A 14,403-nucleotide genomic window follows, 5' to 3' on the forward strand; every position below is an offset into this window, starting at 1 on the left:
GTGTTACCAAAATGTCCGGTAAAGGGGTACTTTTCGTGCGACAAAGTCCGGCCCGAGAATTGTAAAAAATAGGGGTGTATTAACTTTTCACCCGGAGATTTCTTTAAAAAGGGGGTGTTTTTTCTTTTTTTCTCTCGTCTCTTTGGACTCCTGAGAAATTATTCCGAATTTAGGGGGGTACATTGACGTACATCGACGCCCCCACAATAACAAAAAAAACAAAGAAAATGCAATAATTTTCAATAATTCATTGCATTTCCCCCCAGTCCCCAACAGGAAAAATTTCTCTGTAGGGCCATGCATTATGGTTCAAGACATGCCCACATAGAAGATTTTTTAATGTTGGGGGTCGGGGCAAACTGCAATGAATTATTGAAAAATCTGAAAAATTTGAAAAATCGCACCCCCCCCCCCCTTGAACGTCAGGAGGGGGCCTCTCTCAAAAAAAAGGTAAAATTAACGTGTAATTTTAAACCTTATTTGTGACACTGGCAGGCCACGAATTGGCGTGGGGTCCAGGGGGTGGAGCCCCCGGAAGCTCAGGGGTTTTAGGGCAATAAATTACTGTCAGATGGGCATATTTTTATACCTTATTTGTGACACTGGCAGGACACAAATTGGTGTTGGGTCCAGAGGGCGGAGCCCCAAGAAGCTCAGGGGGTTTTATACATTAAATTCTCGTCAGATGAGCATATTTTGAAACCTTATTTGTGACACTGGCAGGAAACAAATTGGTGTTGGGTCCAGGGGGCGGAGCCTTCAGAAGCTCAGAGGTTTCTACATTAATTTATCGTCAGATGAGCATAATTTTATACCTTATTTCTGACACTGGCAGGTAACTAATTGACGTGGGGTACGGTCAGATGAACATATTTTGATACCTTATTTGTGACACTGGCAGGAGGTCCAGGGGGCCGAGACCCCAGAAGCTTAGGGGTTTTAAGCATTAAATTACCGTCAGATTAGCATCCAGCCGTCCGCCTTAGGGCCCTAGATGCGGTCCAGGGGGCAGAGCCACCGGAAGTCAAGGGGTTTTAGGCATTTAATTACGGTCAGATGAGCATATTTTGATACCTTTGATATCTTTCCCCTTTTTTTCCTTCTTTTTTCCCTTCTTTCTTTTGGCCAGGGGGGGGGGGGGGGATGGACGAGTGGATATGTCACCGGACTGTGGATCATAAGGTCCGCGGTTCAAGTCCCACCGCGGCACTTATGTCCTTTGGCTACATTTCCCACTCTCCACCCAGGTGTTAAATGGGTACCCGGTAGGATGCGAAAGCTAATGTGCTTAGATTAGCAAGTGTGCGCTTGTAAAAATGACGCCTGGCTGGAATGCTCCCCAGGGAGTGGAGAATGTGCATACATTGTGTGCGGGTAAGCCTGAATCCTATGACCGGGGTAATAATATATATATATTTCTGTAAAGCGCTTTGAGAGGGCCTTCGGTCCTGAAAAGCGCTATATAAAAACTAGCTATTATATTATTAACCATTAAGTATAACTTTCACAGAAACTTTTCGGTTAGAAACTAACCTAAATGGTAGGAAACTTGCTGTGGGAATTTTTGTATCGTAATCGGGATGTCGCATACATTAATATGTATCTTATTTAGTTTGTAGATACAAAATAGTTCTTGAATATGTTAAAGATGACATTTTGGAGGCTAAAATAAAAAAAAATAAAAAGGGTATGTACATGACACTTGAAGAGTTTCAGGGAAATATAAACAAAAATATGATGTGATGAATTCGGGATTGGCGAGAAGCGACACTTGTATTTCTGAAAAGACTGCCATGCTGAAAAAAAAGGTTGAAAAACGCTGGTAAACACACTAATAATAAACACGTCTTCTTTTCATCCTTGAATTATACAAACTGATGTATCAGATCATTTCCTTATCTTTGTTGTCTTTGAACATCTTACGAAGGCTAGTAAAAAAAAAAGTGAGTGACGCTGACCCAGCCATTTTGCACATGTCGTATACGTTTGGAAATCATGTCATCTGTCGTATACGTTCGGAAATCATGTCATCTTTGCTTGCAAATTCTGGACTACACTTCCCCTCCTCCTTATTACCTTCTCCAGCAGGAGCTGAGGCACAATAGTTGGGTGTGTCACAGAGGCAGGTCACGCGTACCTGGGAACTGATCGTCAGCTCAGGAAAATTAGGAACATTGACAGGATCAATGCCGGGGTCGGAAGATTCTACCCCTTCTAACGTGCAGCCGGTGTCCGGAATCGGCATCGAAAACTCGGAATGTTGTTCGCAACCGAAAGACGACAGCGTCAGGGTAAGTAAATCTATGGTTGCATTTGAACCAAGAATAAAGGACAAAAATAAATAAGTTACGACTCAGCTCTATATCGATGGCCGCTATTCGTGTCAAGATATGGGGATACATAATTGAGTTTGAGTTTATTGATTTCACATTTCACATGCAGAAATAATACAGATAACAAAATATACATAAAAGACATATTTGTTTCATAATTTAAAAAAAATGATTATATTAATTGATAAGGTAATCATCACATTTGTTTGACAACTAATATCATTTAAAGGAAACCCAGACAAAAGTACAAACTGTGAAATGTGCAGGAACCTATAGAAAAGCAGAGCTTGTAAAGGATAGGTTCCTGGGAGACTTGAAAAATAATAGGGACAGAAAATGTTTACTATAGAGAGAGGTACACAATTAAAATTGAGACGGCAGTAATTGACAAATAATTGTTTGCGAGTTCAATACAATACAATACAGAAAAAAGAAGAAAGAAATACATTAAAACGAAGAGGAGTAACGAGCCAATAAATAGCAGAGTATGCACCTATTTCTACCGCACATGTTTGCACCACCTGAACGTTTACAAAAACCGAACAATAGAAATCATGAATTATTCATTCCTTTCCTGTTAAAATTCACTTATGTCACACAGGCAAAAGAACGCGTAAAATTGCAAATGAATTGTAAAATAAAATGGTACACGTTATAAGAAAAAAGAACATTATACATGAAATGTCTAATCATCATTATCATTTTATGCATTCAACAAATGTAACTTGAGTTTATATTTCAATTGATGAATAGAAGAAGGGTGAAGTAAATCAGGATGAAGATTGTTCCAAAAAGACAGACTAGTATACACAATTGTTTTTTGAGAAAATGAAGTGCGTAAACGGGGGATGTGAAAATCATTCCTTTTCCTGGTAGGGTATGTATGAATGAATATAAAAGTTATATAATGATTTGGCTGTGTAAGGCTGGTGACCTTTATGCTATGGTCACATTACCCAAAAGTAGCCTGCTCGGCGGCCGAGCGGCGAGTTTTTAACCAATTCTGCCCGGCGGCTGCCCGGCCACCGAGCGGCGACCGGCCAGTCACCGCTCGTTGTTAGGGCATCGCTCGGTCGCCGCTGAAGTTTTAGCGCGGAGTTAAAATTTGGGCGGCGCCTGCCCACTTTTCACTCGCCGCCCAAAATACGCTCGGTGCCTGGGCGGTCGCCGCCCGGGCACCGAACTAATCGCTGGGCGATGCCTAATTCCAGCAGCGACCGAGCAGGCTACTGATCGGTCGGTCGCTGCTCTAATTTGTGACCATAGCTTTATATAGTGGGTTAACAACACAGTAATTTTCTGTGGGGGGGGGGGGGGGGGGGGGGGTTCAGTGGCCGCTCTAAGTAAGTGGTCGGTAAGACAGGTTAACTCTTTAATTCAGGTTAAAAACAAGAATTGACAGAGTGAAATATTCGGCGTTATTCATAAACAAAGTCAGTATTAAGTCTTAAAATATGTTCGTTTATATTAATAATTATTAAACATGTGGCAAAACTGTCGGTAACAGACTCGTTCAATCGAGAGGAAAAAGGTATTTATCAATGATAATTTAATTATTTCTATGCTCTCGGGACTCAAGATAAAGCATTGAGGGCACGAAAAAGAAATGTTGGTTGAGATGATACATCAATATTCATTAAACGGTGTAATAACCTTGACACACGTGGGGTCACACGAACAGGACTGCGTCAGTCATGCAGTACGCTGTCTTTGACGCACCACGTGAAAGAGACACCGTACACACATTGATTCAAACGTGATCAGTGAAGACATCGTGTGACGTACGAGCTAAGAACTTTCACAGAATATATGAAATATGGTAATGACGTCTCGTGTGCAGTGACGGGCATTACATTCTTACCAGCGTCACGAATAAAGCTCGTTGCAATCTCCACCAGCTCACATCTGTCACCTACATCACACTGCTCTATTTCAGGGTTTAGAGAACAAGTGTTTCCAACCGGGACGGGCAATGGGAAGGCTGGGTCGTCAGAATATAGCTCGGTGCATTTCGGACAGAAAGGACCACCTGCATTTGGAATAAGCATACCAAGTATGAGCAAACTGAGAAGATGGGATGGAGAAGTACAGGATCTGGGTTTTCACTTCATCTTTATCTTCTTCTTCTTTATATACTTTTTCCACTTCTTCTCCTGCTTCTTTTACGGCTACTTATTTTTCTTCTTCTTCTCCACTTCTTCGTTCTTCTTCTTCTCCTTATCCTTCTTCCTATTATTCTTTATCATTTTTTCTCCCCTTTTCCCTCTTCTCCTGCTTCCTCTTTTTTCTACTACTATTAATGCCAGACGTGAGCCAGTATGGAAATTTGATCAATACCTCACATTGTAATTTATCAATCTTTATACATTCATTTTTCATCATGTCCTGCTTATCAATGAACTTGTAACCATTCTGTACCAAACTGGCAATATTTACCGTAATACGATAACTAAAATCCGGATTTTTGGCCTCTGTGTGACACAGCCTTAACTTCATAATAGATGTCGCCTTAGAAAGGGCTATTGATATCAGGTAGGCCTTATTTAATCAGTACTGTTGTAGAGGCACGTTTAAAAAAATAACTTCCAACGTAATTTAGATAATGCAGCTAATTGTCTTTGTTATGTTTAGTACACAGTACCAGGTAGGTTTAAAGCTAGGTTTAGAGTAAGGGTCGTCTATCGTTTAATTTTTTTCTCCTTAAAAATAAAAATCATGCCTCTACAACTAATTAAACAATGCATTCCAGATTAAGCATTATTAAATTGAATTGAATTGGTTTGGTTTATTGAGAAATCACATCAAACAAGCAGCTCGCAGGCTGAAAATGTTCAATTTACAAACAAGTTAAAAATATAGAGAGATATAAACATATACAAAATTAAAATACATAATGTAAGTCATTGTAAGGTGAAATCGAAATTGCAAAACAAAGTTATACGTTTAATGTTTCATGTTGAAAGACCAAGACGGTGGGACGGAGAGAATGGAGAAGAAAAAAGGAAGTTGTTTAAGCGAAAGAGTTGAGAAAGTATTTAACAATTGCTATACAAACGTTTCTATTACAAAAATTGAAATTAAGCATTAAAAAAAACCTATTGGATGAGATGAAATTAAACCGTAAAAGTCAAAATGACAGTCTCTATTTCGTTTTCCCCTTTAATATACATGTAATGACAGCATTCATCTAGATCGAGAGAGTTGGTCAATAAAATTAGAATGAGTATATAAATAACAATATAGTGTAATTTTGAATTAGATATTGCACATTGCATTGGAGAAAAAGACCCAAGTCAAATAATTGGCAAGGGCATGAATTAAAAAAAGAGATCACTAATGAACTAATGAAACAACGGATTAAAATATGTTTACAGTTAGAGGCAGTCTGAGAGTAAATAGGATAAAAGTGGTCCATGATATCAAGCTCAGGTCAAGTTGCAATAGCATCATATCAATCATCTCAGCCCTGCCCCTTGTAGCTATTTGCAAGCTGGTTTAAACCTTTGTTACTGAAACAACTAAAAACACTTTAAATGGCTCAATAAAGTCTGTGCTTGACAATTATCTTACCGCTTTCCTGTTGAGCATGAACACAAACCACCATCATCACCACCATTGATAAGACGAATAACTTCATGACTGCTTTTGATAACGGCTGCTATAGGCAAGAATCAACGAAAACAGTGTTGCAAATTAATTTTTTCACTGATGACAACTTAAAAAATGTATAATATTTCTATTTCTTTTTATAGGATATTGTTCAAATTTTACTAATTAAATTTTGTTTGTCTCACTTTTCTGCTTTTATCAAAACCAACTAAATATCATGGTGGACTTCCCCTTTAAAGGTACTATGTCCCATTTGCAGGCCAAAAATGAAAAGGTTAAATTCTAACGGCATTTAAAAGACAATACTAATTTAGAACTTCCATCAAAACAAAAGGGCTTGAAAACGGTCGTACGTCGTACGTTTTGTGCTGCACAAAGATTCAATAAGTTTAATTTCGGCTATTACAAGTAGTGGGTTATTGATATAGACAAATGCTCATGTACCTGTAACAGCTCATTTTGTGTATGTTATTACCAAAGATAAATCAGAGATATCAGTCAGTCACTGACAGTGAAGTCTAGAAGGTAAACGTTGTTTTTTGCATAATTTAAATACTAGGACACTGCTAATGTTTAAATTTCATAGATAGGACATACAAGACATATTCATAATTCCTGCAAAGTTCTGCAGAATTTGACGTTGGCTGCAAAAGGGACATTATAGTCTCTTTAAAACAGTTGGATAATATTTTACAAATAGGTGGTAAACAAAAGAGGACCATACATGTTTGTTGGATAAGACATAAAACCAACACTAGGTAATGTTTAACCAATTTCTGGTACATTTTACCTAACTATAAACATGCAATAATAATAATCGCTCATACCCAACTTTGAGTTTGAAAACAGTTAGTATTTTGAAAGCATTACCAGTTTATGAAGGTGGGTGTAAGTCAGTGGATTAAAGCCTTACCAAAAGACACTAGCACTTTTTAGACCTCCCGTTTACGAGATCACTGGGCCATCGCACCCCTCAGAATTGCCAAAGCATAGCTCCTGATTAATGTGCACTAAAAGCCCGTTGCACAAGAGGTAAACAAATGTCTAAAGAAATGCATACATGCGCTCAACAACTGAATATACATTAATTATTTCCAGATTCTGAATCTCAACGACCGAAAAACGTTTTATGTGGCTGCTTCGAAAGATAATACCTGTCTTGCCACTTTTAAAAGATCCCATTAAAACATACTTCTTTCCTCAGTAATAAAGTTTGATTCACCTATCTAATAGTTTCATGTTTCTCTTCATATTCTGTTACTTAGTAAGCGATGAGGTACTTTTTTGTTTTAGCGCTCCTAAATAATCGATATCATCGTCAATACAATTGCAAACTGACGGAATCAGAAAGACGTATCATATTCAACAGGCACAGCGTAAGGGATGTTGGTCCTACCTGATCTTGGTGCGGTGTTCGAGTAGAATTTTGTGAGATGATGATATACTTTCTCGTAGCTAGCTTGATGTGACCAAGTGTCTCTACCCAGATATCTGTTGAATTATTGTCTAGATAGCGTCTATATTATAGAATATCGAAGCCTGCAATGACCTTCAGTGAAATGGAGAGATGTTGCAATCAACCTCCGAACCGGGAGAAGATACTCAGATAAATAGAATGACCTTCTACTCGTAACCAACAAGTCACCGCATTCAAATTAAATTGCAAATATATAGTGTTCAACAACACGATGGTGAATGAAACTTTATAATATTCGAAATATATGACCCTCAGACCATATTGTTTTAATTATTTTTTATTCAAAGTTTTAATCATTGTCATTGTCATCATTCTGGAATCTCCGTTTTATAAATTTATTTTCTTGTCTGTGTATGAACTACAGCTGGATTTCGTATTGTTTGATAGATTGAATAGATATCGAAGCCTAGATATCGAAGATATTCGCACGGTAACCGACAAGTCACCACATTATGAATTATTCCACCTTAATGTACCTTCATTCTTATGCATCACGAATGAACACTGAATGGGATTCTTCAATGTTTGTTTTGATTAATTTCCTCCCCTTTTCTTTCTCCCTGTTTAATACTGATAATTTTTTTTCAATTATTCTTAATCAAGGCAAATTATTATTTTTATATTTTCTTTATGCAAGAGAGGGAGAGAGAGAGAGAATATGTTAACTGAGAATTATCGAGTACAACAATGAATTGCATCCTTTTCAACATTATTCAATTCGCTGAAAATATTCAGAATATGAATATGATAAATCCACATAATACACTAACGCTGTTCAACGCATCCAATGCTCCAACCATAGCCCGTATGCCAATACACCATATTTATCAAATATGAAAAGATTTTAATTTTGAAGAAAAATCAAATTTACAATGTACTGACAGGCATCAGTTGAAATCATGAATTCTCTGTGACTGGCTTAGCACTAGTTTCTGACGGACCAGTCACTGAAGATCCATAATTCTACATGTGCAGCGAAAAAAAGTATACGCACACACACACACACACACACACACCACACGCACGCACATACACACATACACACACACACGCGCGCACATACGTACACATACTGTGCTTGAGGAGAGATTTCCCATTACACAGTGGCTGAGGGCTTTTTTAGTGGGGGGGGGGGGGGGTGATTTGTTTGATGTTGATTTGGATTTTTTTTTTCCTCTCAACAAACAAAAAACGAAAAATTGCACAATTAAGATACAAAATAGTGCAAAAATATATTGCAAAAGACTTTATACAATTTTACTTATAACCTCATCAATGCAATTAGGATAGGTGCAGGGAATTGGAGCCCTTAAGCACATTTACATAATTTACATAAACATTACAAATGTTACACTTACAGAAAGTTTTGTATTCTCTTCAGTAACTTCTTCTCTTTATTTGGTAACAAAATTGTGGGCATGATGTAACTGATTAATAAGCTAACAATGATTAATGACGTCAGCACCAAAGGTATCCCATTACGTAAATGTGCAGACAATGAGGGACAGTTACAAATCAAGACATTTTGAATACAATTTGAATGAAAATGGAATTGTTATGGTTAGTTCAAACACTTTTTGATAGAGATATATGCAGCTAATGAACTTACTGTAATTTTGAAATGATTTTAAAACAATGTGGCCCAAAATATTTCTGCACATGGACAATTAACCAACCAGCATCGGGTCATTGACTGTCCTCGGCATATTCGACATTCACAACAAACGACCCCCATCTCTCTCTCTCTCCCTCTTTCTCTCTCTTCAAACTTCTCTCCTTCTTTTTTTCTTTTAACCTTCCCTTTTCTCTCTTCTAGCATGATGATTATTGTTGTCTCGCCGAAATCTGACTAATTTTCATTAATGTATAACATGTAATTAGGAATAATATGTTTATTTAATTATGATAATTCCATTCCCTGCTCTCTCTCTCTCTCTCTCTCCGTCTCTCTCTCTCTCTCTTCCTTTCTCTCTTTGTACCTCCCCTTTTCTCCCATCCTCTCTCTCTCTCTCTATTCCATTCGCTTCATCACTCTCACTTTCATGAGCCATAAACCTTCCCCTGCTCTTGTATTATCTTCTGCGAGTACATCCTTTCATGTAATGTACATAAACGAACGCAATATAATTCTGCTGTATTGTCATTATGTCACAGATTTATCTACTATTGTTCGTAATACTATTGGACATGTATATAATTTACATCACTGTACCTTTGTAAATTGACCCTTTCAGCCTTGTGTTGCTAATCGATCATTTTACACCAATAAATGAATAATAATAATAACAATAATAATAAATCTTGGACCTGGTGTCCCCCATTACCTGCACATATTTCTGATCAGACACCATTCATAATGTGCCGTGCAACACTCATTCACAACATACAATGGCCATAAGTTTTCTGTGATGGTGGCACACTTCATAAACTTCATTTTAAAACTGCTTTTTAAGAGCCATGCACCCCTAAATATCTGCATACACCACAACATTCAGTGAAAATTGTGTTTTTATATCAGAGCAAAATTTTACGATCAAAATTGGTTGCCTTGGTCAATTTTGACAATTTTCTCGGAGAAAGAACACATTGTAGGCTTCGAAATGAATTGGATTATGTAGTAGTGTTGTTAAAGGCCACACATGGCGCTATAGCAATATTGGAGCCAACACGGACAGACAGTGATGGGTTCAAGTTTAGTGGTCTCCAATTCCCTGCGGTCTCCAATTCCCTGCACCTACCCTATGCATATACAAACGCTAGACGGCGGGAGGGGTGGGGGTAGGTCGTTGTTTTCTTTCATATGCACCCGTCCGGTCTGTTCACGATCACATTTTTCACAAATACGGCCCCCTCAAATTTTAATGTACTCCGCTATGCAGTATGCAATCCCTGATTTGAAATGCAGTATCCGCTAGTGAACAAGGTCATGTAAAATTAGGTGAAAAATAGAGTATTGAATTAAAAATTTCAATTACATTTTTCCAGCCGGATGTTCTGTGATAGCTTTCCACATTTAAATTGAAAAAGATAATCAAAAAAAGTGATTTAAGAATAAGTCGATTTGAAAACACCATACGGCCTGCTTTTGCAGTTGATCTTGCTATTGCCCGACCTTCATAATGTATGAGCGTATACTTTTTCAAATCTATATTGTTGTAAAGCGCATAGTCACAGTCAGACTGCAGCCGGTGCGAAAACCCTCTATATTGTTCAGCACGTATGCAAGAATTTACGTGTCTTGCATACACAATGAGTAGTGCAGACGGTCTTCCCGATCGGCAGTTTTTGCCTTTATAATTGTTCATTTCTCATGAAATGGGTCTTATTTTAAAGATAAGAAGTTGCACTCTCTATATACTTATATGACAATCATGTTAAATATATTTTGGAAACAGATATTTCGCCTTGAAAATGGGGTTTTTCGACGATAAATCTATCTAAAGAGTAGGGCTGATTTTCACATAGAAATCATTCTTGCGTCAAGAAGATGTTATAATCAGCATAAAGCATAAATATTTTTCTTTACAATGATATCAAAATTATTTTATTTTACGCTGTACCAAAGTCAGGAACCAAGAAAAATCACGCGAATGTTCATGAATAATTTAAAAAAAGTAGTCAACTTTGCCGATGTGATAATAGAGCGTTCTGATTGGCCAAATACGTCAACTACGTCACATATGTTACGCTTTGGTTAATTAACATTCTGAATACCACATTTGAATAAGCATTCCTTGTGGCGTGCGCCTGTAATGCACGTGCGCGCAAGCAGTCATGACAACAATCTGAGGACCCTGGATCAATTACGTCACCTGTCTTCAGATAAAAATTTTCTACATTATTTCTTTTTTAATCATTTTTCTTAATTTTTTCGGCCAGTCGGTGGCGCGGCAGAGCTCCCTGAAGTTTAATAATCAGTTATGCATTGCCATTGCTCAAACGGCGAGCGTGCACGAGTATGAAATCACACAATATCGCGCCATCTTATAGAAAGAACAAATTGGTAATTTCCGGGTTTTTAGGGTCTTAATTACTATGATTATAAAGAGAACAAGATTTTGCGTCAATTAGGTTTTGACATTATTTTGATCAGTGACTTTTCATCTTTCCAACGAATCTCAAAGTAAACAAATTAATTATGTACCAAAGTCAGGAACCAAAAGCGAAATTTAGGGTACAAAATACCTGTTGAAATGTTACAAAAATAACGACAATAAAAGTGGTGAAAAAGGATTGTTTCAAAATTGTGAAAGATGGCAAGTTTCATATCAAACTGAAGCTGAGAATCTCGAGAGTAATTACCGTTGCGTGCTGCCATGTTGACAGAAGTTATCGACCACAAAAGCAACTCCATGTACCAGGCGCGGATCCAGGATTTCTTAGGGGGGGGGGGCCCACTTTTTTTGTTGTTTGATCCGAATTTTTTTTCGTAACGACTCAGCCAGCCGCTAAATAAGCGGGGGGGGGGGGGGGAAGAGCACACTTTTTTTTTGGTCTCGAAATTTGACAATTTGACATTTTGTTCCGTTGGGGGGGGGGGGGGGTGAGGTCGTTGTACCGTTCTCGACTCTTAATCCTTGTCTAAATTCAGTTTTCCCCCCGCTTCGACGTTTCATTAATTTTTTAGAGAATGAAGACGATTCGTTGTTCCGCTCTCGAAAATAATTTAGTTTCCCCCCCACCGGAAGCTTTTACTTTTCATTAAATCATTAGAGAAAGAGGAGGATTCGTCGTACCGTTCTCGACTCTTAATCCTTGTCTAAACCAATTCCTCTCCCCCCCCCCCCCTTCCGCGCGAAGCTTCGACGTTTCATTAAATTATTATAGAAAGAAGACGATTCGTTGTACCGTTCTCGACTCTTAATCCTTGTCTAAATTCAGTTTCCCCCCGCTTCAACGTTTCATTAAATTTTTAGAGAATGAAGACGATTCGTTGTTCCGCTCTCGAAAACAATTTAGTTTCCCCCACCCGGAAGCTTTTACTTTTCATTAAATCATTAGAGAAAGAGGAGGATTCGTCGTACTGTTCTCGACGCTTAATCCTTGTCTAAATCAATTCCCCCCCCCTTCCGCGCGAAGCGCTGAAGCTTCGACGTTTCATTAAATTATTATAGAAAGAAGACGATTCGTTGTACCGTTCCCGAAAATTATCCTCGTCTGAATTAAGTTCCCCCTGCCTCCCCCGCGCGTAGCGCGGAAGCTTTGACGTTTCATTAATTCATTAGAGAAAGAATACGATTCGTTGTACCGTTCTCGACTCTTAATCCTTGTCTGAATTTCAAATATGTTCTTTGTCTATTCCCTTTTCTTCCTACGTCCTCTTCCTTTACACTCCTCTCTTTTTTGGCCGGCGTTTATTGGGGGACCACCCCACCGCCCCCCTGGCTACGCGCCTGCTGTCAGATGAACATATGTTGATACCTTGTCCGTCCCGGAAGCTCAGGGGTTTAAGGTTTTAATTTACGGTCAGATTAGCATTCAGGGGTCCGCCTTAGCTCCCTAGACGGGGTCCAGGGGGCAGAGCCCGGAAGTTCAGGAGTTCAGGCATTTAATTACGGTCAGATGAGCATTATTTTGATACCTAATTGTTACAATGGCAGGTCACTAATTGGCTTGGGGTTTAGGGGGCGGAGCCCCGGAATCTTTAAGGGTTTTAGGCACTCAATTACGGTCAGATGAGTATCGAGGGGCCCGCCTAAGGGCTCTTGGTTGGGTCCAGGGGGCAGATCCCCCAGAAGCTCAGGGGTTTTAGGCGTTTAATTACGGTCAGATGAGCATTTTTGATACCTTATTATTTGTGACACTAGCAGGACACTATTTGGCGTGGGGTCCAGGGGGCAGAGCCCCCAGAAATCAGGGTTTTAGGCATTAAATGACCGTCATATGAGCATCTAAGGGCCCGCCTTAGAGCCCTAGGTGGAATCCAGGGGGCAGAGCCCTTAGGATTTTAGGCATTAATTTTAATCATGGTCAGATGAGCATATTTTGATACCCCATCATAATGTGACACTGGCAGTTAACTATTTTTTCTTTCTCGCTCTCTTTCTTTCTATTTCTCTTTAATATACTTTTTCAAAGAAAGTGTGGGGGAGGGGCTCGAGGATCCCGATCCCCGCCGTTCCGCGGGCCCTGATAATGTAGGCATTTAAAGAAGCATTTTCTTGCCTGGCTGTAAATTTAGGAATTTGTCATTTTCCAACAAACGCATGAAGTGAGGAAAATTATCTCATTTCAGCATTATTTGTTAACCACCGTTATGGAAATATAAATAAACCACGTTTGAATTTTATTTCTCCAACCCCCCCCCCTCCCCTATCAGTATGCCAGTGCCCCCCCCCCCCCTCCGATCTACACCTTGTTGGCGGGAAAATTGCAACTGATATCCCTTACCTTTCTTCATTCTCTTTTTTATTCCTTTCCCTTTCTCTCCTCTTTCACTTTCCCTTCCCTTCCTTATCTCTCTTTTATTTGTTGTATTGGGGGGGGGGGGGGGAGGGGGGAGGCAAGTCCTTCCCCCCGATCTCCTTCTTCCCTCTTTTCTTTTCTTCTTCCTCTTCTTTTTTTCCTTTCTCTCCTCTTTCCCTTCTTTTCCTTCTCTCTCTCTCCTTTTTTTTTTTTTTTTTTTTTTTGCGGGGGGGGGGGGGGGGCCAAGGCACGCTCGGCCCCCCCCCCCCTGGATCCGCGCCTGCCATGTACACCCTTACAAATCTCACGGAAAATCTCGTGAATTTCAGCACACGTGAATGTACGAGATAACCAAAGAGACGCTGAATAAAAATCAGCGTTTAGCCTCATTATCGCGCACGCTGCGGTCTGACTGGTCATGCCTGCCTACAATGGCTCCAACGATAAAATAGAATCGCACTGAAAAACGGATAAAACAGATAGGAAAGCAAGACCATAATGTTGAGAAGATGTGAAAAGGTGGCGAGAGAACAAAACTGGGTGCAATGGAGGGTGTTATACGGAGGTTATTTGTTTGCA

General features: G+C 39.2%; 1 protein-coding gene across 1 annotated transcript; it reads right to left on the reverse strand.

Annotated features, from left to right (window-relative positions):
- Positions 1-1,993: 1,993 nt before the first annotated feature.
- On the reverse strand, positions 1,994-5,983 carry LOC115925826. Its single transcript, XM_030989799.1, has 3 exons — positions 5,904-5,983; positions 4,195-4,362; positions 1,994-2,301 (listed from the first exon to the last, which is right to left on the reverse strand). The coding sequence occupies exons 1-3, from the start codon at positions 5,968-5,970 to the stop codon at positions 1,994-1,996; spliced, it is 543 nt and encodes a 180-aa protein (XP_030845659.1). The 5' UTR covers positions 5,971-5,983.
- Between the last annotated feature and the right edge of the window lie 8,420 nt (positions 5,984-14,403).

This window comes from Strongylocentrotus purpuratus, unplaced genomic scaffold (genome assembly GCF_000002235.5).
Source record: "Strongylocentrotus purpuratus isolate Spur 01 unplaced genomic scaffold, Spur_5.0 spur5_scaffold_19, whole genome shotgun sequence".
NCBI lineage: Eukaryota > Metazoa > Echinodermata > Echinoidea > Camarodonta > Strongylocentrotidae > Strongylocentrotus > Strongylocentrotus purpuratus.